Source organism: Spermophilus citellus (genome assembly GCF_964194105.1).
Source record: "Spermophilus citellus genome assembly, chromosome: 15".
NCBI lineage: Eukaryota > Metazoa > Chordata > Mammalia > Rodentia > Sciuridae > Spermophilus > Spermophilus citellus.
In genome coordinates this window covers 71,423,593-71,445,494 of record NC_138195.1, presented here as the reverse complement: position 1 = coordinate 71,445,494, position 21,902 = coordinate 71,423,593, and the positions used below count along the sequence as shown (strand labels likewise).

At 38.7% G+C, this 21,902-nt stretch overlaps 1 protein-coding gene across 1 annotated transcript in view; it reads left to right on the top strand.

The window, feature by feature from the left end:
- ARMH3 (armadillo like helical domain containing 3) overlaps nucleotides 1-21,902 on the top strand; it is a 194,564-nt gene that overhangs the window by 79,218 nt on the left and 93,444 nt on the right. The window contains exons 21-22 of the mRNA XM_081268320.1: nucleotides 12,567-12,649; nucleotides 13,572-13,698. Of these exons, the coding sequence (XP_081124446.1) occupies nucleotides 12,567-12,649; nucleotides 13,572-13,698 (210 nt within the window). The remainder of the gene's footprint in view (nucleotides 1-12,566; nucleotides 12,650-13,571; nucleotides 13,699-21,902) is intronic.

The following is a 21,902-nucleotide window of genomic DNA, read 5'->3' as shown; positions in this document are numbered from 1 at the left end:
GTTCATATGGTTGATGTAGACATGGTCACTTTGATCACTAGATTTCTTTTTTTCTGTTGATTGAATCCAGGGGTGCTTTATCACTGAGCCACATCCCCATCCCCCTGCCCCCCCCCCTTTTTTTTTTTTTTTGGTACGGGGGATTGAACTCAGGGGCTCTCTATCACTAAGTCACATCCCTAGCCCTATTTTGTATTTTTATTTAGAGACAGGGTCTCACTGAGTTGCTTAGCCTCTCTCTGTTGCTGAGGCTGGCTTTGAACTTGCAATCCTCCTATCTCAGCCTCCTGAGCCACTGGGATTATGGGCATGTGCCATGGTGCCCAGCTCCCAGCCCTTTTCATTTTTTTTTTTTTTTGGTAGTTGTACATGGACAGCATGCCTTTATTTTATTTGTTAATTTTTATATGGTGCTGAAGGTCAAATCCAGTGCCTCACATGTGCAAGGCAAGCACTCTGCCACTGAGCTAAAGCCCTAGCCCTTATGTGTTGTTTTGAGACAGGGTCTTGCTAAGTTGCTTAGGGCCTTGCTAAATTGCTGAGGCTGGTTTTGAACTCATGATCATCCTGCCCAGCCTCCCAAGCTGCTGGGATTACAGGTATGTGCCACCTTGCCCAACGACCGTTAGATTTCTTAAAGGGTGATTTTTGCCTGGGTCCTGTGGGGCACACCTGCAATCCTGACGACTCAGAAGGCTAGGCAGGAGGTTTGCAAGTTTGAGACTGGCCTAGGCTTACTTTAGTGAGACCCTGCCTTAAAATAAAAAATAAAAAGGGTTGGGGGTGTAGTATATAGGTAGAGTGCCCTGAGTTTAATACCCAGCATCAGAAGGTGAGGAAAGGGAAGTGATTGGCTTTTACTCATTTGGACAATGTTGAAAAAAATAAGCAGGCGGTATAGGGCCTTAGAAGAAGGCAGTGACTGCTGAGCATGTTTAGTTATAGACAGCAGCACAAGGATCCTATATTTCCAAACTATAGATCTGAGAATTTTCATGTAAAAGCTCATTTTCATGCTAAAGAAAAGGATGGGTAATGAAAAAAGAGGATCATTTTGTCCTTAAGTAAATGGGGAAAGGGAGATGATTGAGAACATTAACTTTTCTTTTAGTAGAAACACATCAACAGCAAGGAAAATGGTAAGGGCAAAACCTGCCTTCTACTCAAAGAAAGGATTTATTCTTTTTTTTTGGTTCATTTAGTGGGGTATGAGACCATTAGTTAGCGTAGACTGTTGACATACTGACTTGTCTGCTCTGTTCACCTAGAGAAGCTCAGAATATATAACCAAAGTCATTTCATTTTCTTGTTTGATTCATTGGCTTCTGTGTAAGTGAGGTGCTTAAGTTTGCAACCAGACAGATGTTTGTATTCTGAGAAGCCACATAGTGTATTTTTAAATGATTCTCCTGGCAGGTATTGGCTTCTGAGTCCTTTCTGTACCACTCTGCTGGTTGACAATAAGCTGCTGATTGCTGGCATTGTCCCTGGGTAATTGATGATTTTGTCCGGAGATTCTGGAATTGGCTGGAATTTATAGTGCCTCTGGGGTTTTGGTGGCATTACCTTAATATACTTGTACTGTTTCCAGCTTGTCCTTTGAGTTCCTTGACTTCTCTCTCCTATGCAAGTGAGATGCTAATACTTCTCTTCTATCAGTCACTGTAAAGTTATCCATCTCCCCTAATGAGCAGGTTTTGATTTGGGTTCTGTGGCACCTCATTCCAGCTTCATGCTAGGCCACAAAATAGGATCTGGCTGAGTCTTGCATTTGCTTTCTCTTTCTCATTACAGTATATAAAAACTACTTAAACAAACAGATCTCTTTGACCTTTCTGCCTCCCTCCTGTTATTTTTTAAATATTGTTTTAGTTGTTCATAGACCTTTATTTTTATTTATTTATACATGGTGCTGAGAATCATATCCAGTGCCTCACTCAAACCAGGCAAGTGCACTACCACTGAGCCCCAGCCCCAGCCCCTCCTTCCTGTTTTTAATCTTATTTAAATATAATTCATTTGATTTTGTAATTAAGCCTCCCTCTGCTCTCTGAGGCAGGCACCTGAGTTACCACTTAATTGCATCTTTCTGTGGTTGGCTTGTTCCTCCCTGCACCTGGTTTACCTCGAGGTGGAGGGTACGTGTTTTAGTCCTGGAGAAGTTCCCATATCCATTATTCATTCTACTCCTACATGGTAACACACTTTGTTGCTACCTTCTTTCCCTCCTCCTCAATTCAAAGCAGGATAGAAAAAAATGGGGGAATTCCTTATTTTGTAGGATATCTTAATGCTAGGAACAGCTCAACAAACAAGATTCTTTGTGGGATGAGGGGAGCCTGTATAAGGTGGCAGGACTCCTGAGGCGGATGATACTGAATGAACTCTTTTGTTTGTTTTGTTTTGAGATGGGGCTTCACTATGTTGCCTAGGTGGTCTTAAATTTCTGAGCGTAAGTGATCCTTCTGCTTCAGCTGTAGGGTAGCTGAGACTACAGGCATGTTCCATTGTACCCAGCTTGAATTCTTTCTATTTGAAAATTAGATTGACTGCTTCTGGGGATTCACTTGGGACTTAAGGAACCATCAAGGTACTTTGTCCTGGCTCAGCTTCCCAGAACCTAGACACTACATACGATATCACTTGCATTTGCTTGCAGAAAAGTCTGAATTTCTACACAATGCTGTCATACTATTTCTTTCTTTTTATTTTGGTACTAGGGATTGAACCCAGGGGTGCTTAACCACTGAGCCACATCCCCATACCTTTTGATTTTTTATTTTGAGACAGAGTCTTTCTCAGTTGCTTAAGGCCTTGCTAAGTTGTTGAGTTTGGCCTTAAACTTGGCAATCCTTCTGCCTCAGCCACCTGAGTCACTGGGATTATAATTGCCTCTAGAACAGAGTCAAAATAGGCAGCAGTTGTAGTCACTTTGCAGTACTTGACAAAAAATTCAGAAACTAAGATTTCATAGGGCCTGGTAGAGAAGACTTTCCATGAAGAAATGAGTGTATATGAACTATAGTGATGCAGCCACATCAATGTTTATAGCAGCTCAGTTCACAATAGCTAAACTATGGAACCAACCTAGGTGACTTTCAACAGATGAATGGATGAAGAAAATGTGGTACATATACATAATGGAATGTTACTCAGCCTTAAAGAAGAATGAAATTATGGCATTTGCCAGTAAATGAGTGGAGCTGGAGAATATCATGCTAAGCAAAATAAGCCAATCCCAAAAAACCAAAGGTCGAATGTTTTCTCTGATATGCAGATGCAAAATTACAATGGGGTTGACTAGGGAAGAATTGAGGTACTTTGGGTTAGACAAAGGGGAGTAAAGGGAGGGGAGAGGGTATGGGGGTAGGAAAGATAATAGAATGAAGTGGACATTATTACCCTATGTGCATATGTGATTACACGACCAGTGTAACTCTATACCATGTACAGAAGAATGAGAAGTTATACTCCATTTATGTGTCAAAATGCATTCTACTATCATGTGTAAATAATTAGAACAAATACAAAATGAGTACTTATGAAACACTTCCTACAACTTTATCATATTTAATGGCTAATATAATAACTGAAATATTTTACTGCAAAAACTTCTCTATTTTTCACTCAGTTCAGGATAAGAATATTTGGAGTCAATTATCTGGGACCTCATTCAGTAGATGAGAACAGCAAGGATTAAGAGTCAATCCCAGGCTGGGGTTGTGGCTCAGTGGTAGAGTGCTTGCCTAGCATTTGTGAGGCACTGGGTTCCGTTCTCACCACTGCATATAAATAAATTAATAAAATAAAGGTTCATCAACATTTAAAAAAATATTAAAAACAAAAAGGAGTCAATCTGGAGAATTTTATAGGGTATCATTGGTATTTAGAACATTGTTATCTTTGATTGTGAGCTTGGATTATTATTCTGAATAATAATAATATTGCCTTGCCAGGGTTCATTTGAGTTGCATTCTTGCCCAAGAGTCCATGGACTCTCTTTGATTGAATATATTATCAATAAGGAAGTACTTTGTTTGGCCTTATACTCAGTACAGTGTACCATGATGTATCAGCCAGCCAATATACAGAGGTTATATAAAGTTGGGTTAAAATTTTTGTGGGACTTAAGATAGTGTTGTTAGAAAGCAAAACATTGGGGCTGGGGATGTGGCTCAAGTGGTAGCGCGTTTGCCTGGCATGCGTGCGGTCCGGGTTCGATCCTCAGCACCACATACCAACAAAGATGTTGTGTCCGCCGAGAACTAAAAAATAAATATTAAAAATTCTCTCTCTCTCTCTCTCTCTCTCTCTCCTCTAAAAAAAAAAAAAAAAAAAAAAAGAAAGCAAAACATTGACTTTAAAAAAAAAATTACCAAAATAAACATACTATAAAAATTTCCAGTGTAGCTGCATTTAACCATACAATTCAGTGACATTTAATACATTTACATTGTTGTGCAACACTACCAACTTCTATTTTCAGGACTTTTTCATCATCCCAAACTGAAACTCTATCCACTAAATACTAATGCTCCATTGTTTTCTTCCCCTACCCCCTGGTAACACCATTCTATTCTCTGTCTCTATGAATTTAACTATTCTCAATACTTCTTATAAGTGGACCCGTACGATAATCATCCTCTTGAGACTGGCTTATTTTACTCATCACATCTTTAAGGTTCATCCATATTGTAGCATATTGTCAGAATTTCCTTACTTTTTTAAGGCTGAATAATATTCTGTTATATATAATATAAATACCCTATTTTGTTTATCCATTCATCTATTGATGGACACTTAGGTTATTTTGGCTATGGTGAATAATTCTGTTATAAATACAGGTATACAGAATGTCTGTCTGAGTCCTTGCATTCTACTTCATGTATTTTGAGAGTGTGAGGTTAAAGTATTGCAGGCCAGTGGAGTGAAATCCTGAGACACTTAGGGAAGAGATGAATGCAGAGCTCATAGGATTTTTCTCTTGGCCACTTTTATATGCAGGGGACTGATTGGTGGAATTCTGAACAAATGATGGTTTTTGTGATAGCAAAGTAAGTATTGGCCCTAGATAGCTAACTTACCCTTTCCCAACAACAACAAAAAAATTTTTAATTGAAGTTTAAGTGGAACCAGTACAATTTCACAGACCTCAGTAGAAGTCTTCAACCTTCTCCTCAGTGTGTTGCCTTTAATGTGATTTATTTTTTTGTAACTTTTTTTTAAAGAGAGAGTGAGAGAGAGAATTTTTTAATATTTATTTTTTAGTTTTCGGTGGACACAACATCTTTGTTTGTATGTGGTGTTGAGGATCGAACCCAGGCCGCATGCTTGCCAGGCGAGCGCACTACGGCTTGAGCCACATCCCCAGCCCCTTTAATGTGATTTAGCACCAACCTTTCTTTCTTTATTTGGTACCAGGGATTAAACCCAGGGGTGCCTAACCCACTGAGCCACATACTCAACCCATTTTTATATTTTATTTAAAGACAGAGGCTCATTACATTGCTTAGGGCCTTGCTAAGTTGTTGAGTCTGACTTTGAACTCGCCATCCTCCTGCCTCTACTCCCCAAGCTGTTAGACTGTTATTTAACCTTTCTGAATTCCAGTTTGCTCATCTTTAAAATGGGAATGATAATATCTACTTCATCAGATAGTTAGAAGGTTCAGTGACAATAGTGTACTTCAAGTGCTTTATATAATGCCCAGTTCCCAGGAGGTACCTAATAAATGTTACCTTTCTTATCATTTATAACCATATTTCTTACTTTGAAGAGATGAATGCACTTTAAAGCAGGTGATTTTTTTTGTAGTTGTAGATGGACAGCATGCCATTATTTAATTTGTTTCATTTTTATGTGGTGATAAGGATCAAACTCAGTGTCTCACACATGCTAGGTATAAGCGCTCTGCCACTGAGCTATAGCCCCAGCCCTAAAGCAGGTGATTTTAAGTGTCTCTTTAAAGTAGGCAGTAGAAGGCAGTAGAAAGGAACAAGGTTTGAGATATTCTTTGTGGACTTCTGGAAGTTATTAACCCTGGTTGTCGCTCTGGGAGGAAATAATGCATTCCTATAGGATTGATCTGTCTGGCATTGGTATTTGGAGGCAGTCCACTCCCTAGGCTATGGAATATGGGGCCTATGGACATTGTCTCTTAGAGCTTTGATGATCTTATCCATAATGAGATTCAATAAGCTCATTCTTATCCAAAAGAATGTTTTCCATAAGTTATGCCATTCTTTTTTGAGGAGTTATCACCATTGAACCAAATTGTTTACCCAGTATTGAGTTCCTGTAACATAAAGTCCTCCTTTGAAAAGAGTCAGGCCTTTGGTGGAGAAGAGGTTTCACCCCCTTAGCTACTGCTTCCTTTGATTTATTTATTTTATCCTTTTTGGAGATTGAACCCAGAGCCTTGTGCTTGCTAGGCAAGTCCTACCACTGAGCTATATCCCTAGCCTCCTGATTTTTAAAAAAAACTATTACTTAATAGTGAGAAACATGATAAACAAAGTGTTAAAGAGAGAGAATGAAAGTACATCTTGTACCTCATATCTTCTTTTTTTTTTTTAAAGAGAGAGTGAGAGAGAGAGTGAGAGAGAGAATTTTTTAATATTTAGTTTTTAGTTATTGGCAGACACAACATCTTTGTTTGTATGTGGTGCTGAGGATCGAACCCGGGCCGCACGCATGCCAGGCGAGCGCGCTACCGCTTGAGTCACATCCCCAGCCCACCTCATATCTTCTTAATGGCTACAACATGTACTGTACTTGATAGCAAATTCTTACAGACATTTGACTAACAATACTATGTTTATACAACTAACACCTTATCTTTTATAGTTATCTTAACTCTTGCCTCTGTGTAATGCTACTTCTGTGACTATCCTTGAAACAGTTTGGCTGGTCATGTGCCCACATGGCATTAAGTGGACAAACTGATCAAGGGCAGTTTTATAAAAATGTGTCTGTGTGGAGGAGGGTGAGCCAGGAGCAAGCCAGCATGAGTTTTGTCTTGCTTGTGTGTTGGCACCACTGAGAGCCTGAGTGTCAGTTCTCTGCTGTCCTTGAAACTGTCCCTGACACGAGGGCATATTCTTCTTTGACCTGCTGTCTAAGCCTTGTGCAAAGCTCTGTATAATAGCTTATGAATAAACCTGGTTAGGAATTGCTAAAATGCATTTTGTTTTTCTTTTGTTTCTGATTTTGCATAAAAAAGAGGGAATCAGGCTCCCTGTAAAGCCCATATCCAGTCACATTCTGGGTGCATCATATAATTTTGAAGATGGCAACCCTGGAGTTTGCAAATTAAGACTAGTTTTAGTTGGTAATTATGTACTTAAACAAAAGATAGACAAAGAAGGGGAAAGAGATGTGTGAAAGGGGAGATGTACAGATGAGACAGGGCTCATAAAAATGAGAGGGCCTGCTGAAGTGGCTCCTGCTGAGCTAAGCTACTAGGTGTTCTCCAGTGTTGACAGTAGTAGGAAGGTAATAAACACCTGTGATTTAATAAGCAGAAAAGAGGAACCAAGAACATGATAATAACCTGGAGCACACCATTTATAATAAGCTGTTTTTATATTCAACTTGATCTAGTACCCTTGTTTATTTATTCTTTTTTAAAATATTTTTTAGGTTTTTTTTTAGGTGGATACAATATCTTTATTTTTATGTGGTGCTGAGGATCAAACTCAGTGCCTCACGCATGCCAGGCGAGCGTGCTACCACTTGAGCCATATCCCCAATGTGTTTATTTATTCTTAATGGAAAGGGTAGAGAGAATACTATAAACAAGAAGCCAATTTTTAATCCCAGCTTAGTCACTAGCAAGGATGAGGTGGAGTGTAATGAGGTATGGGGTTTTCTTATCCAAAAATGAGGAAATTGGATTGAATGACCTCTAAGGTCTAATTCTAAAAATCCATACTCAGCTGTCAGAGCTTCACAGAATTAGAACTTCTGTTGTATCATCAGGTCAGAGTGGGAAGAGAGAGAGAGAGAGAGAGAGAGAGAGAGAGAGAGAGAGAGAGAGAGAGAGAGCAAGAGGGAGGGAGGGAGGGAGGGAGGGAATATGTATAGTAGCATATAGGATACTGAACAGTTGATATGATCATGAGTGTGAATGAGGGAGAAAATGAAAGAGAAAAGCACTGTTTTGTAGAATATTTGGGGGGCATTCTCTCTTGAAGATAATTTGTGTGTGTGTGTGTGTGTGTGTGTGTGTGTGTTTGTGTGTGATTTTAGCTTCCTGTTGAAATCCCTCTAGAGTGTTACTATTTCCAGGTGGCTTTTAGGGGTAGTGGTGTCTGGCCTGAGTTATCAGGCACAGAACACAAGTCCCACAGTATTGACTCTTAGAGAATCACAGTGCTGGATCCTCCTCAAGACTCTTTGACTCTGCTGATGTCTCTGGCCATTGGGACACAGGTTGCCATTTGACCTGTGCCAAAATTGCTCTCTTCTCCTCCTCATATTTATCACTTTGTCATTTCTGACTCTGAATCCCAGAGATCAAGACTAACAGTAGGCAAGCAGAGGAGTAATAAATCATTACTTCTGCTTCCTTTTCTCCAGGTTTCCTGCCCCTTAATTACCACATATCTACTGCTGAGCCTGCATCTTTGTTCTGTGTGCGTGCTGAGGACAAAAGCCGTGTGTGCTACCCAGCCCTTTCTCTGTGAGCTACCCAGCCCTTTCTCTGTGCCTGTGAGTTTATGGAGTCTGATTCAGAGAGTTTGTCAGAACATTGGGTTAAGGGGGTAAAGTAGTAGCCCCTAACTCACTCAGCAAGGTGATCTTCATCAGGAGAGACATTTGAGCTAGGGATAGTCATTTTTATGTGGATTCTTAACTATCTATCTTCATTTCCCTGCTCCAGGCTAAGCAAGCTATGTGTGAACCAGAATGGATTCCTGTGGAGCCTTTTTTCCCCCTTTCTTTCTTTTTTCTTTTTTGCAGTTCATCTAACAAGATCACTTGTTAACAGATACCATAAAAATGCCAACTGGGGCTGTAGCTCAGTGTTAAGAGTGCCTGCCTAGCATGCTTGAGGCCTTGGGTTCAATCCCCAGGACTGAAAAGAAAAAAAAAAAAAAAGGGCAGCTGTCTGTCATTTGCCTGATCATAAAATCATAGAGAACTTACATCAGGGCAGGGGTAAAAAGTTCGTAAAGGAGGATGCCTGCCTCCTTCAATTCTAGCATGTCCTATTTCATTTGAGGGGAAAATTTAGGCTTTAGAAACAGAAGGTAGGTACAACCAGACTCTTGTACTTTCCTTGCCTGATATATATATTTTTTCTCTCCTTTGTTTTAAGTACTGGGATTGAACTCAAGGCCTTGCATATGTTAGACAATCACTGTATCTCTGAGATGTATCCCCAGCCCTTTGTTTTAAAATTTTATGTTGAGACAGTGTTTTGCTAAGTTGTCCAGGCTGCCTCAATTTTGTGATCTTCCTGCCTTAGCCTCCTGAGTAGCTAGGATTACGGGCATGTGCTATCATAACTGGCCAGCCTGCTGTTTGTTTATTATACCTGTGCTGTTAGGTAACTAGGGGAGAGAATTGTTGTATGATGGGCAGCAATGTCTATGGAGTCTTACTCCTACTGATCCTTCCCTGCTGTTCCAAATCAAAGCACACATCTCTAAGAGTAGTTAACTTAAAACAAAGCTCAGGCAGCATGGGAGAATGGAATTTTTTTTTAATATTTTTATTTTTAGAGAGAGAGAGAGAGAGAGAGAATTTTTTTTTAATATTTATTTTTTAGTTTTTGGCGGACACAACATCTTTGTCTGTATGTGGTGCTGAGGATCGATCCCAAGCCGCACGCATGCCAGGCTACCGCTTGAGCCACATCCCCAGCCCAGAGAATGGAATTTTTTGCTGGCAAAGAAATAGATATGGTTTTAGAAAAGGAGAGATCAGGTTTTTTTTTTTTTTTCATCTGTGGAAGGAGGGAGGTATGAGGACAAGAAAACAGACCACAGAATGCTTTAAGTTGCTGACCCCCTTCTGAATTGTGTCCTATCAAGAAGGGGAATATGTACAGTAGCATTAGTCAAGATAGGTTCAGAAGCAGGATTCATTCCATGGACAGATGTCCTAGGTGAATGAATGTAAGGCAACTGAGAATTTGCTTTATGTTTAGCACTTGTTTGCAAAAATGTCTTTAAAACTGTACTGTTAACCTAGGGACTTGAAGTCATTTTCTTTACTGAGATTACTCAGTTTTAGCAATCCCTTCCCCTCACTAAGGGTTGCAAGGCAGAGGAAATATTTTCAGTCAATATTTTCACTGTCAAGAGAGATAGAGCAAACTTCACTTCTATTTGAATAGCTTAACACTTAAGTACTTTTTTTTTCTTCATTAGCTACCTTACCACTTAGAGTGGAAGTTCTAAGTATTGTTACCATATATGGTGACCAGTTAGAATGGATAGCAATGATGTTTGAAACAGATAATATGACTAAAACTTTTTAACATTAGATGCTTAGCAGCTTGAGGTGTAAGAGGACCCTCATTTTTACCTGTAAATTGAGGAAATTTGATGAGGAAATCACTGTGTAGGAGTAAATTTGGAACACTGAGATGTCAGTTTTATAGTCAGATTTCTGAGCTTAATTGCTACTTAAGAAATGGTGAAACGAAGTAGGTTTTTTAAAACTTTATATGAGCAGATAAGCAGATGTGGGCCTGGGGAGGTTAGTGCTTACTTTATACCAACGTTATCTATTTTTTGGTTGTTGCTAGGGATTAATCAGGCTTTGCATATGCTAGTCAAACAGTCTTTTGCTGAGCTATACCCCCCAGTCCTTAATCTGCTCTTTAAAAGACTTGAGATAATAGACCCCCAAATCATAAGCAACAAAAGCATAATGGACAGATGGGATTATGTTAAACTAAGAAGGAAATGATCAGTTGATAAAGAGATAGCCTACAAAATGGGAGAAAATATTTGCAAACTATTCATTTGTTAAGGATTGATATTCAGAATTGATAAGGAACTAACAACAAAATGAAACAAACAAAAACCTTAATAACAATAAAGTAATTCAGTTAAAAAATGCACAGGGGACTAAGGGTGTAATTCAGTGGTAGAACATGAATACACCAGGCCCTGGGTTCAGTTCCTAGCAGCAAAAAACAAATTAAAAAAACAAAGAGCAAATGATTTGAATAGACATTTCACAAAAGAAGAAATACAAATGATCAACAAATATATGAAAAATGCGCAGTTACATTAGCCATCAGAGAAATGCAAATCAAAAATCACAATGAGATATCTCATTCCAATTAGAATAACTTCTATCAAAAGGAAAAAAATAACAAATGGTGGGAGGATGTGGACAAGAGGGGTGGGATAATGTAAATTAGTATACACTGTGGGGTAATGTAAATTAGTATAGCCATTATGGAGGATCATATGAGAGTTCCTCAAAAAACTGAAAATAGGGGTTGGGGCTGTGGCTCAGTGGCAGAGCGCTTGCCTAGCATGTGTGAGGCACTGGGTTCGATCCTCAGCACCACATCAAAAATAAACGAAGGCATTCTGTCCATTTACAACTACAAAAAAAAAAAAAAAACCTGAAAATAGATCTACCAACTGTCTTACTTCTGGGTATATGTCCAATGGAAATTAAATTGTCATTATCAAAAAGATAACCTGTAGCCAGGTGCAGTGGCACATGCCAGTAATCCCAGCAGCTTGGGAGGCTGAGACAGGAGAATCGAGTTCAAAGCCAGCCTCTGCAATGGTGAGGTGCTAAGCAACTCAGTGAGACCCTATCTCTAAACAAAATACAAAATAGGGCTGGGGATGTGGCTCAGGGTTTGAGTGCCCCTGAGTTTAATCCCTGGCACCAAAAAAACCCAAAGTACTCTCATGTTATTGCAGCACTATTCACAGTAGTCAAGATATGGAATCAACTTAAGTGCCCATTACCAGTTGAATGGATTTTTAAAATGTGTTATATATACACAATGGACTTATTATTAAGCCTTAAAAAGAATGAAGTCCTTTCATTTGCAGCAAAATGGATGGAACTGGAGGACAGTTGAATGAAATAAGCCAGGCACAGAAAGACAAATACTACATCTTCTCTCAGATATACAAAAGTTTTAAAAAGTCAATCCAAATGTGGAGTAGCAGTTACTAGAAGTTGAGAAGTGGATGTGGGAAAGACAGAGGGTCATTGTATAAAGAGTCCAAAGACAGATGGAAGGAATAAGTTCCAGTGTTTGGTGGCACAATGGAGTGATTAAAATAACTTGTTAAGTATTAGAAGAAAGGAGCTCTAAAGCTTCAAAGAAATAATAATAAGGAGATAGAAATGCCGGTTACCCTGATTGGTACACACTGTCTTTGGAGTTGAAATAGCACACTGTACCCCATAAATATATATAATTATTACTTGTTAATCAAAACAAAACACCGTGGTGGCTAAGGCTTACTCATGCTAACAACAGGGACATCTATAGATCTACTGTGCTTTCATTTAACTTTATTGATCATGGTTTGCATAGTTTGTTGATATCTTTTTTTTTCCCCCCCTTAAAGCCTTGATAAATTTGCTGAAGTTCCTTATGTCAAATGAAACTGTACTTTTGGCCAAACACAACATTTTTACATTAGCCCTTATGGTGAGTAATACAAAATTTCTGTTTTGAAAGCCATATTCTAAGTCAGAAATGGGCTGATTTGAAACAGGAGTTGGTAGTCTGGGGACTGAGCTGTAGCGAGAATTTGGATATATTTTCCTTGTGGATCAGAATCTCTATAGACTAGTGTCCTACTCTTACCTATGTATTTGACAAACATAGAACTCTTTTTTCCTTCATGAGAGTATATTGCCTGGCAGCTATGGGGGTAGGTCAGATTTCTGTGTATGAATAGTGAGCCTGATTCCAGCTGAGAGACTTTATTTCACTACTGTAGTCTCTACATTGGTAAATAACAAAGCATTTAGAGGTGTCCCAGCCAGATGAGTGTTTCTGTCATGGCTGTGCTGGGTTTCTGAGGGACATTACAAATACCTGTTTGTTGGTTATTTTGGGTACAAGAATACCATTATGTCTTTTGACTATCTCTATTTGTTTATGGATATTCAACATTTAAAGGGGAAAAGTCCTGATCTGTAGACTAAGCTAATTTCCATTGTAGAATTGTACCCACCATGGCCAATTTCAAGCTATCTACATGACATTAGAGTCATACAGAGTTGAGAAGATATGTACTGTAGCACACCATTATATGGTATTCTCACCACTCAGATTATAAGAGATGTAAATTAATCTCAAGATCATAAGTCATAGTAAAAGAAAATAATTAGGAAGTGATAAGTTTATATTATTTATTCATTTTAATATAATTTATTTAATTGTACATTTATATGAATGAATTCTTAATATAAATTGCTGTGTTTTACAACCAGTTTACAGTCCCTGAAAATTTGACTGTCAGCTCTTGCAAGCCAGTAAGAGATGGCGATTTGCATACCACTGATAATACCTTTCTGATCTTCATAGCCTGATGCCTCTATATGGGCTATTGCTTCTTTTTTAGATTGTGAACTTATTTAATATGTTTATCACATATGGCGACACATTCCTACCAACCCCCAGCAGCTATGATGAACTTTACTATGAGATTATCCGCATGCATCAGAGCTTTGACAACCTCTACTCCATGGGTAAGCTATATTTTTCTGTTTTGTTTTGTTTGCTCTGCTTTCTCCATTTCCTGTCTGTTTTTTGGCGAATAAAAGGGAAATATTATAAAAGATTGCACTCCAGTGGGTTGATGCCTTTGGTCAGCATAGAAGTACAGTGGTTTCCTCTTCTTAGGCAATAGGAAACTACACGTGGGCTATTTTGCCTTTAGAACTCAGATTTCATCTCAGTGCAAAGCTGGTTATCAGCATTTTGTTGATGTCTATGAAAGGGAGGATAAAGAGGGTCTTGGATTCAGCAAATGCAGGTGAAATGGGGGTTAAAGAGTGGGTGGGATTTGATACCAGCAAATAGAAGAGCTTGGATTCCAGAGGAATATTGTATATTGCAAGCCAGTAAGAGATGGCGATTTGCATACCACTGATAACACCTTTGAGAAAGTACAGAGTTTTAAGGAATCTTACTGTACCTTTGTATTTTTATTTTTAGTATTACTTAAAGAAGGAGTGGGCATTGGATAAATATCATTTTTTTGTAAAGCTTTTAGTAATTGGCTCGCTAAAAATTTACAGCCACAGTGAGTATAAGGTAATGTATCTGCAAATTTGGGAAAAAGGCCTAGTGAATCCTAACTGGAGTTTGAAAGGTAAGGAAAGATATTTGTAGACAAAAACAGAAAGCCACTCAGTAAAACTATCTTATTTTAAAAATCCTGACACTAGCTTTATTGATGTATAACATATATAATAAATGTTGCACATTTAAAATATACATATTTTGATAAATTTTGATATATGTGAAATTATCATAGTGATTGAGATAATGAACATATTCATTATGTTCATTATTTCATTTATTATTTTATTCATTATGTTCATTCATTGCCTTCCTTGTGTCCTTGCTTCCTTGTGTCCCTTCTCTAATGTTCCTTTCCCTACCAGTACCTGCTGTGTCCCATCCCTTGGCAGCCATGGATCTCTTTTCTGTCACTATGTATTAGTTTGCTTCATCCCTCATGATGAGAATATTTGTAAAAACTCCAGCCTTGGAACTTCTACATAATAAGAAAAGTAGAGAGGATTTAGAACAAGTACCAAGAAAAAGAATAGAAGCAAATAGCAGAAAAGATGAGTTGTCTTGAGAGGATTTTTTTCTATAATAGACTTTAGCTTTTAGAGGAGTAGTAGAGGAATTTTTTTTTTTTTTTAAGTGGTGTGGAGGATTGAACCCAGGGCCTTGTGCATGCAAGGCAAGCATTCTACCAACTGAGCTATTCGTAGGTTGGTTTCAACTTCAAGTGTCAGAAAATTCTGATTTAAACTATCTCAAACAATAGGAGAATTATTGTACCTTATAATAACTCTAAGGAACAAAAATTATCATACCTGTAAGAATTCTTGAATGGTGAGTGGGCACAGTGGTGCATGCCTGCCAGCAATTCAGGAGGCTGAGGTAAGATCACGAGTTCAAAGCCAGCCTTAGCAACTTAGTGAGGCCCTAAGCAACTTAGTGAGACCCTGTCTCAAAATAAAAAATAAAAAGGGCTGGGTATGTGGCTCAGTGGTTAAGCGCCCCTGGGTTCAATCTCCAATACCAAAAAAAGAAAGAAAGAATTCTAGAATGGTATGATCAGTTGCTCAGCAATGTCTGCAAGAACCCAGGTTTTTCTATTTCTCTGCTCTCTCATTCTCAAAGTAAGAGCTTTAGCATCAAGTCAGTTCCCCTCAAAACAGCAAGTTTTGGTTGTAATGTCAAGATACATCTCTTTTTTTAGGAGATAGGAAGTCATCTTTGAGAACCCTTCAACTGACTTCTCATTGGCCAGATGTGCTCAGTGTACCTTGTTGTGGTTTGTATCTGCTTGGCTTTACCAAAATCCTTGTTTTCTGAAAATGTAGGATTTTCTAAGGTTGAAGAACTGCTTCAGAGGCTTTGGCATTCATCTGTAGATGAATAAAAATGACTTTCAGTGAGGAAAGGAAGGGTGAGTTTGGAAGAGATATTTTTTGAAAGCCTCACATACCTGCCCAACTTGGCCATTTTTCCAGTCAAATGGGATAAGCCCTTGTGTAGCTTCAGCTACAAGATAGAGATGATATCTATGAATTCCCACATTTACCAATGGAATGAAAATTTAATTAGGAAGCACAAATAGCAAAGTAAAACTTTTCATTAACCGCTGGGTGCAGTGATGTACATCTGTAATCAAAGCTACTCAGGAGGCAGGAAATGGCAAGTTTGAGGCTAGCCTAGGCAATTTAGAGATCTTGTTTCAAAATAAAAAAATAGCCGAACATGGCAGTGCATGCCTGTAGTCCCAGCAGTTTGGGAGGCTGAGAGAGGAGGATCTCAAATTCAAAGCTAGCCTCAGCAACTTAGCGAGGCCCTAAGCAACTCAGTGAGATCCTGTCTCTAAATAAAATACAAAATAGGGATGGGGATGTGGCTCAGTGGTCGACTGCCCCTGAGTTCAATCCCTGACACCCCAAAAAATAAAATAAAAAAGGGTTAAGGATGTAGTTCAGTGGTAGGGTGCCCCTGGGTTTTATCCCCAGCACTGGGGGAAAAACATTACTAATTGAAGTACCATCGATATTTTGTTAACAGTGCTTCCCATTTCATGTTAAAATGTGGTAAAACTTGTGGTAGAAAAAAAAGTTTTTTTAAGTTAAGTTTCTTGAAGTATAATTTATATAGACAGTAAAATTCACTTTTTTATTTGTACCAAGGATTGAACCCAGGGCACTTAACCACTCAGTCACGTCCCTAACCCTTATTCATATTTTATTTAGACACAGGGTCTCACTAAGCTGCTGAAGCTGACTTTGAACTCACAATCCTCCTATCTCAGCCACCTGAGCCACTGGGATAAAATTCACCCTTTTTAACGTACAGTTCTAAATTTTAACAAATGCATTTAGTAGTATAATTATCACTAAAATCAAATATAAGTGTTTCATCATTCCAAATATTTCCCTTGTGCTCTTATGAGGTCAACTCTCAACCCCTAACAACCACAAATCTGTTTTCTGTTGCTTGATTCTTCTCCTGTTTTGGGTCATAAACATTGTGATTTTTGTGATACGGATGCTGGATTTTATTGTTACTTTAATGTTGGGCATTGTTCTGGAATGTGGTTATGTGATGTGGAAACAGTTTGATTCTTTCAAGGTTTGTTTTTAAGGGTTGAGGGCAGGTCAAGAACAACTTTTAATGTAGGATAACTTGACTCCGTTACTAATGCAGTACCCGTTTGCAGAGTCTACCTGATTGATACTCCATATATTAGTAGGTCTTTTCACTCCTGCTGGTGGAGCCTGCCATGAGCTCCCCAATCCCTCCTTTCCCATGGTTTGTCCTCAGCCTTGGGTAGTTTCCTTTTCCATATGTACACATTAGGGCTCAGCAAGAGACATAAGTAACTTGTCCACAGATCTCTAGAGCTTTCTGTCAAAATCCCTCCTTGCCAGCTCTTTGCCCCATACTTTCTAGATGCCTTGTCCTTTCCAAAGGCTGATCTCTGTCTTCAATTTGGCAAGACTTCTGGTTTCTGTTTAGGTTCCTCCTCCCTGCTACTTGGAAACTTCTCCATGTAATTAGTTGGGATAATCATAGGGTGCATGTTTGTTTTCCATCTGTCAGGTATCACAGCTCCATCTTGCCTGTTTTCCAGTGTCTGATAACCATTGTTTCATATATTTTGCCCAGTGTTTTAAGGGAGGAGGGTAAATTGTGTCTTGTGATCTCATCATGGCTAGCAGAACACAGTTTACTGATACCTTTTTTTTTTTTTGGTGTGTGTGTGTGTGTGTGTGTGTGTGTGTGTGTGTGTGTATACCAAGGATTGAACTCAGGAGCACTCAACCACTTAGCCACATCCCTAGCCCTATTTTGTATTTTATTAGAGACAGGATCTCACTGAATTGCTTAGGGCCTTGATGTTGCTGAGGCTGACTTTGGACTTTCAGTCCTCCTGTCTCAGCCTCCCAAGCTGCTGGGATTACAGGCATGTACCACCATGCCTGGCATTACTGAGATATTTTTGATAAAGGCACTTGCTTAATGTTCTTATGGTATTATTAAAAATTTTTTTTTCAGTTGTAGGTGGACACAATACCTTTATTTTATTTATTTTTATGTGGTGGTGAGGATTGAAACTAGTGCCTCATGTGTGCTAGGCAAGCACTCTACCACTGAACTACAATCCCAGCCCCCTATGGTATTATTTTATTGCAGTCTACTGTAATAGGAAGGACTTCTATAGGAGCTGGCCTGAACCATAAATCGCATCCTGTTTTGAACCTTTTTTTTTCCCCATTTTTACAAAGAGGGATAATTACCAATACTAAAGAAAGAACACAGGAAAAATTTTTAAATCTTTTAAACCTTTGATTCTAGTATTATTTTTTAAAATATTTTATTTTTTTTTTTAGTTTTAGGTAGACACAATATCTTTATTTTACATTTATGTGGTGCTGAGGATCAAACCCAGTGCCTTGTGCATGCTAGATGAGCACTCTACCACTGAGCCACAACCCCAGCCCCTGATTCTAGTACTATTATGTAATAATTTTCATGTTGTATATTGCTTCACATGCACACATAGTTTAATATAGTTGTAATCATAATATATTATTTTGTGGGTTTTTTTGATAGTGGGGATTGAATCCAGAGCCATTTTATCATTAAGCTACATCCCCTGTCCTTTTTATTTTTTATTTTGAGACAGGGTCTCAGCTGAGGCTGAGCTCCAATTTGCAGTCCTCCTGCCTTAGCCTCGTGAGTTGCTGGGATTATAGGTGTGTGCCATCATTCTGGCTTTATTTTTTAAATTTTGTGTTTTTAACTTAAATACTACTCTTCCTCTTCCCCCTTCCCTCCTCCCCCTTCTTTTTCTTCCTCCTTCTCTTCCCCTTCTTTTTCTTCCTCCTCCTCTTCCTCTTTTTCTTCTCCTCCTCCCCTCCTTCTCTTGCCTCTTCTTCTTCCCTCTGCCTTTTCCTCCTCCTCTTTCTCTCTCTTCTTCCTCCTTCTCCTCCTTCTCTTCCTCCTCCTTCTCCTCCTCCTCTTCCTCCTCCTTCTTCTCTTCCTACTCCTCCTCCTCCCCTCTACCTCCTCCTCCTTCTCCTGCTTCTTCTCCACCTTCTTCTTCTCCTCCTCCTTTTTTTTTTTTTTTGTTGCTGTACCAGAGATTGAAATCATGCTAGCCAAGCCAATGCTTAACCCCACAACTCCCTTACTTATTTTTTAAGTCTCTGTGTTTTTTTTTTTAAGAGAGAGGGGAGAGAGAGAGAGAATTTTCAACATTTATTTTTCAGTTCTCAGCGGACACAGCATCTTTGTTGGTATGTGGTGCTGAGGATCGAACCCGGGCCGCACGCATGCCAGGCGAGCGCACTACCGCTTGAGCCACATCCCCAGCCCTAAGTCTCTGTTTTAATGGCTACATAATATGTAATTTTTGTATAACATAATTTACTACACAAATGATTGCTTTAGTCCGAGGCATTTAAGGCATTTTGAAATAATTTTCTTTTTTACATTTAGTAGAGAACATAGAAACCAATGGCATTTGGGCTCGGTGGTGCATGCTTGTAACCCCAGCGACTCGGGAGGCTGAGGCAGGAGGATCTCGAGTTCAAAAGTAGCCTTAGCAATTTAGTGAGGAGCTAAGCAACTCAGTGAGACCCTGTCTCTAATAAAATACAAAATAGGGTTAGGGATGTGGCTCAATGGTAGAATGCCCCTGAGTTCAATCCCTGATACTCTCCTCCCCACCCCCCAAAAAACCTAATGGCATTACTAAAAGAATTTCATGGTGAGGTCATATGGTTGCCCATCCACTAAGGAACAGAGCTGACAGGATATTTTGGAGAAATAATTTGTGGGCAAGTTAAACACCTCTTAAAATTTGAAGAGGGACAATTCAGTTCATATATATTCATATAAGGTTATAGGTGTGTACTACAATTCCATATATGTTTAGGTCCCTATAATCAGAAAACTTATGATCTAGTAAAAAAAAATCAATGCATCTAAGTAATCTTCACATTTGAGTTGAAAAAGACATGTCTGACCTGTTGAAGCAATGTGGTTCATTTCATGAATAAATTTGCATATACAATAAGTGGAACCTGAATTCGGAATGGAGAACCCTAACTTGAAACTATCCCAATTTTTCTTGCAGTCAGCCGTATAAATTAGAAAAGCAGCACTCTGATAATGTTTTATTAAGGCTTCCATCTTGTCTTCTCTTTTATAAAATTACATGTATTTATAAAATGGAGGCATTGATAGAACAGATGCAGAACAGCCAGATGAGTTTTGTTAACTGATCACAGCCCCAGGCCTTCCCTCTGATAGAGCTACTGCTGCTATTCTTCTTGCTTGGGATCCTGGATCAGGAGCATATGGTGATGGTATTCAGTATGACATTCCTATGCAAACTGATCATACATTTCTTTCTTTCTCCTTTTTGATTGAACCCAGCAACACTTTAAAACCCTGAGTTACATTCCCAGTCCTTTTTATTTTTTACTTTGAGATAGGGTCTTGCCAAATTGCTGAGGCTGGCCTCAAATTTAATCCTCCTGCCGCAGCCTCCCAAGTTGAAGGGTTATAGGTGTCTACTACTTGATCACACATTTCTTAATGTTAGGCCCTCTTTCTTTCCTTCCTTCCTTTGGAAAGTCTTAGGTAGATTCATTCATTCATTCATTCATTCATTTGGGAGGCAGTCTATTGAAATCAACAATGTCTAAAACTTTCAGGGCTCTATGGCAGTCACTAATCTAAGAACTTTATAGGTATTAGCTCACTTAATTCTTCATATGTATATGTGTATATATATGAACATATATATATATGTGTGTGTGTGTGTGTGTGTGTGTATATATATATATGTTGTCAATGGACCTTTATTTTTTATTTATTTATATGTGGTGCTGAGAATTGAACCCAGTGCCTTACACATGCTAGGCAAGTGCTCTACCACTGAGCTACAATCTCAGCCCCAGAGATCATGCTTTTTAACTACTAATTTCTCTGCATAAACACTGGTTCTAGAGTAATTCCCTCTAGGTTCAAATTCTACCTCTATCACTTGCAATTTGTGTGAAGGATCTCAATTACTTGTTTCCTGTGAATCTCAGTTTCCTTATCTGTTTGTCATATTGCATACAATCTAACTTTGTCCAGTGTCTGGCATGTAGTAAATTCTTTATTTACTTCTTTTTAGTGAGTCATTCATTAAAATATATAATTGAAGTACCTAGCAAGTTCTTGTTATTTTAAAAGGAGCACTTGAGCTGTTTTGTCTTTTTTCTAAGTTGCATACTTCAATATGTGACTCTGAAGAGAATAGCTGGCATAGGATATGTTTAGTTTTGTATTTCTGTTATTTTTTTTCTCCCATGGGTGAGTTTGGGAAAGAGAGAGAGTTTAATCAGGTAAGGAAGAATCTTCCTGTTGATTCATTCTACGGGTCACACAATTAAGTCAGACTTACCAAAAAAAAAAGTATTCCTTGATTGAAACATGACTGCCCTCTATCTGGAAAATTTATTTTCCCTGTTTGAGGGTATGCCTTTAGGTTTGGAAAGATATACCTGGAGCTGGAGGGAACACCAACTTAGCCAGTTCCACTAAATTAGCCCATGCCACTAGAGAAATGACAAGTATGGAAGCCAGTTTACCCTCAAATTATCACTCCAGACTATATTTTAAAAGAAAATAAAAACTAAGTTTTGGAGCTGGGTGCAGTGGCATATGCCTATTATCCCAGAGAACTGAGAGATGGGAGGCAGAGGATCACAAGTTTGAGGCTACCCTCAGAAATTTAGTGAGACCCTCAGCAACTTAGTGAGACCCCTGTTTCAAAATAAAAAATAAAGTTTTGGGGATGTAGTTCAGAGTTTCAGAGTTAAAGTTCTCCTGAGTTCAATCCAATCCCCAGTTAACCCCATTTCCCCCCCCCCCCCGGCCCCATCAAAAAAAAACCCCAAAAAAACTACTGGAACCCTGTTATTATGGAGTGGCAGATGGAGTGCAACCCAAGACAGATTGGCTAGAGTATTTTGATAGAAAATAAGAAGTTAGAGAAGAAAATTTGTAAAGAATATAGCTGAAAGGATTCTATAAGCCCTTATATTTTTCTCTAGGCTGAGGATGTTTGTAACAGAAGATTGGCACAGGCTTTGTTTGGTTATTCTAATAGTGCTATTTTGAG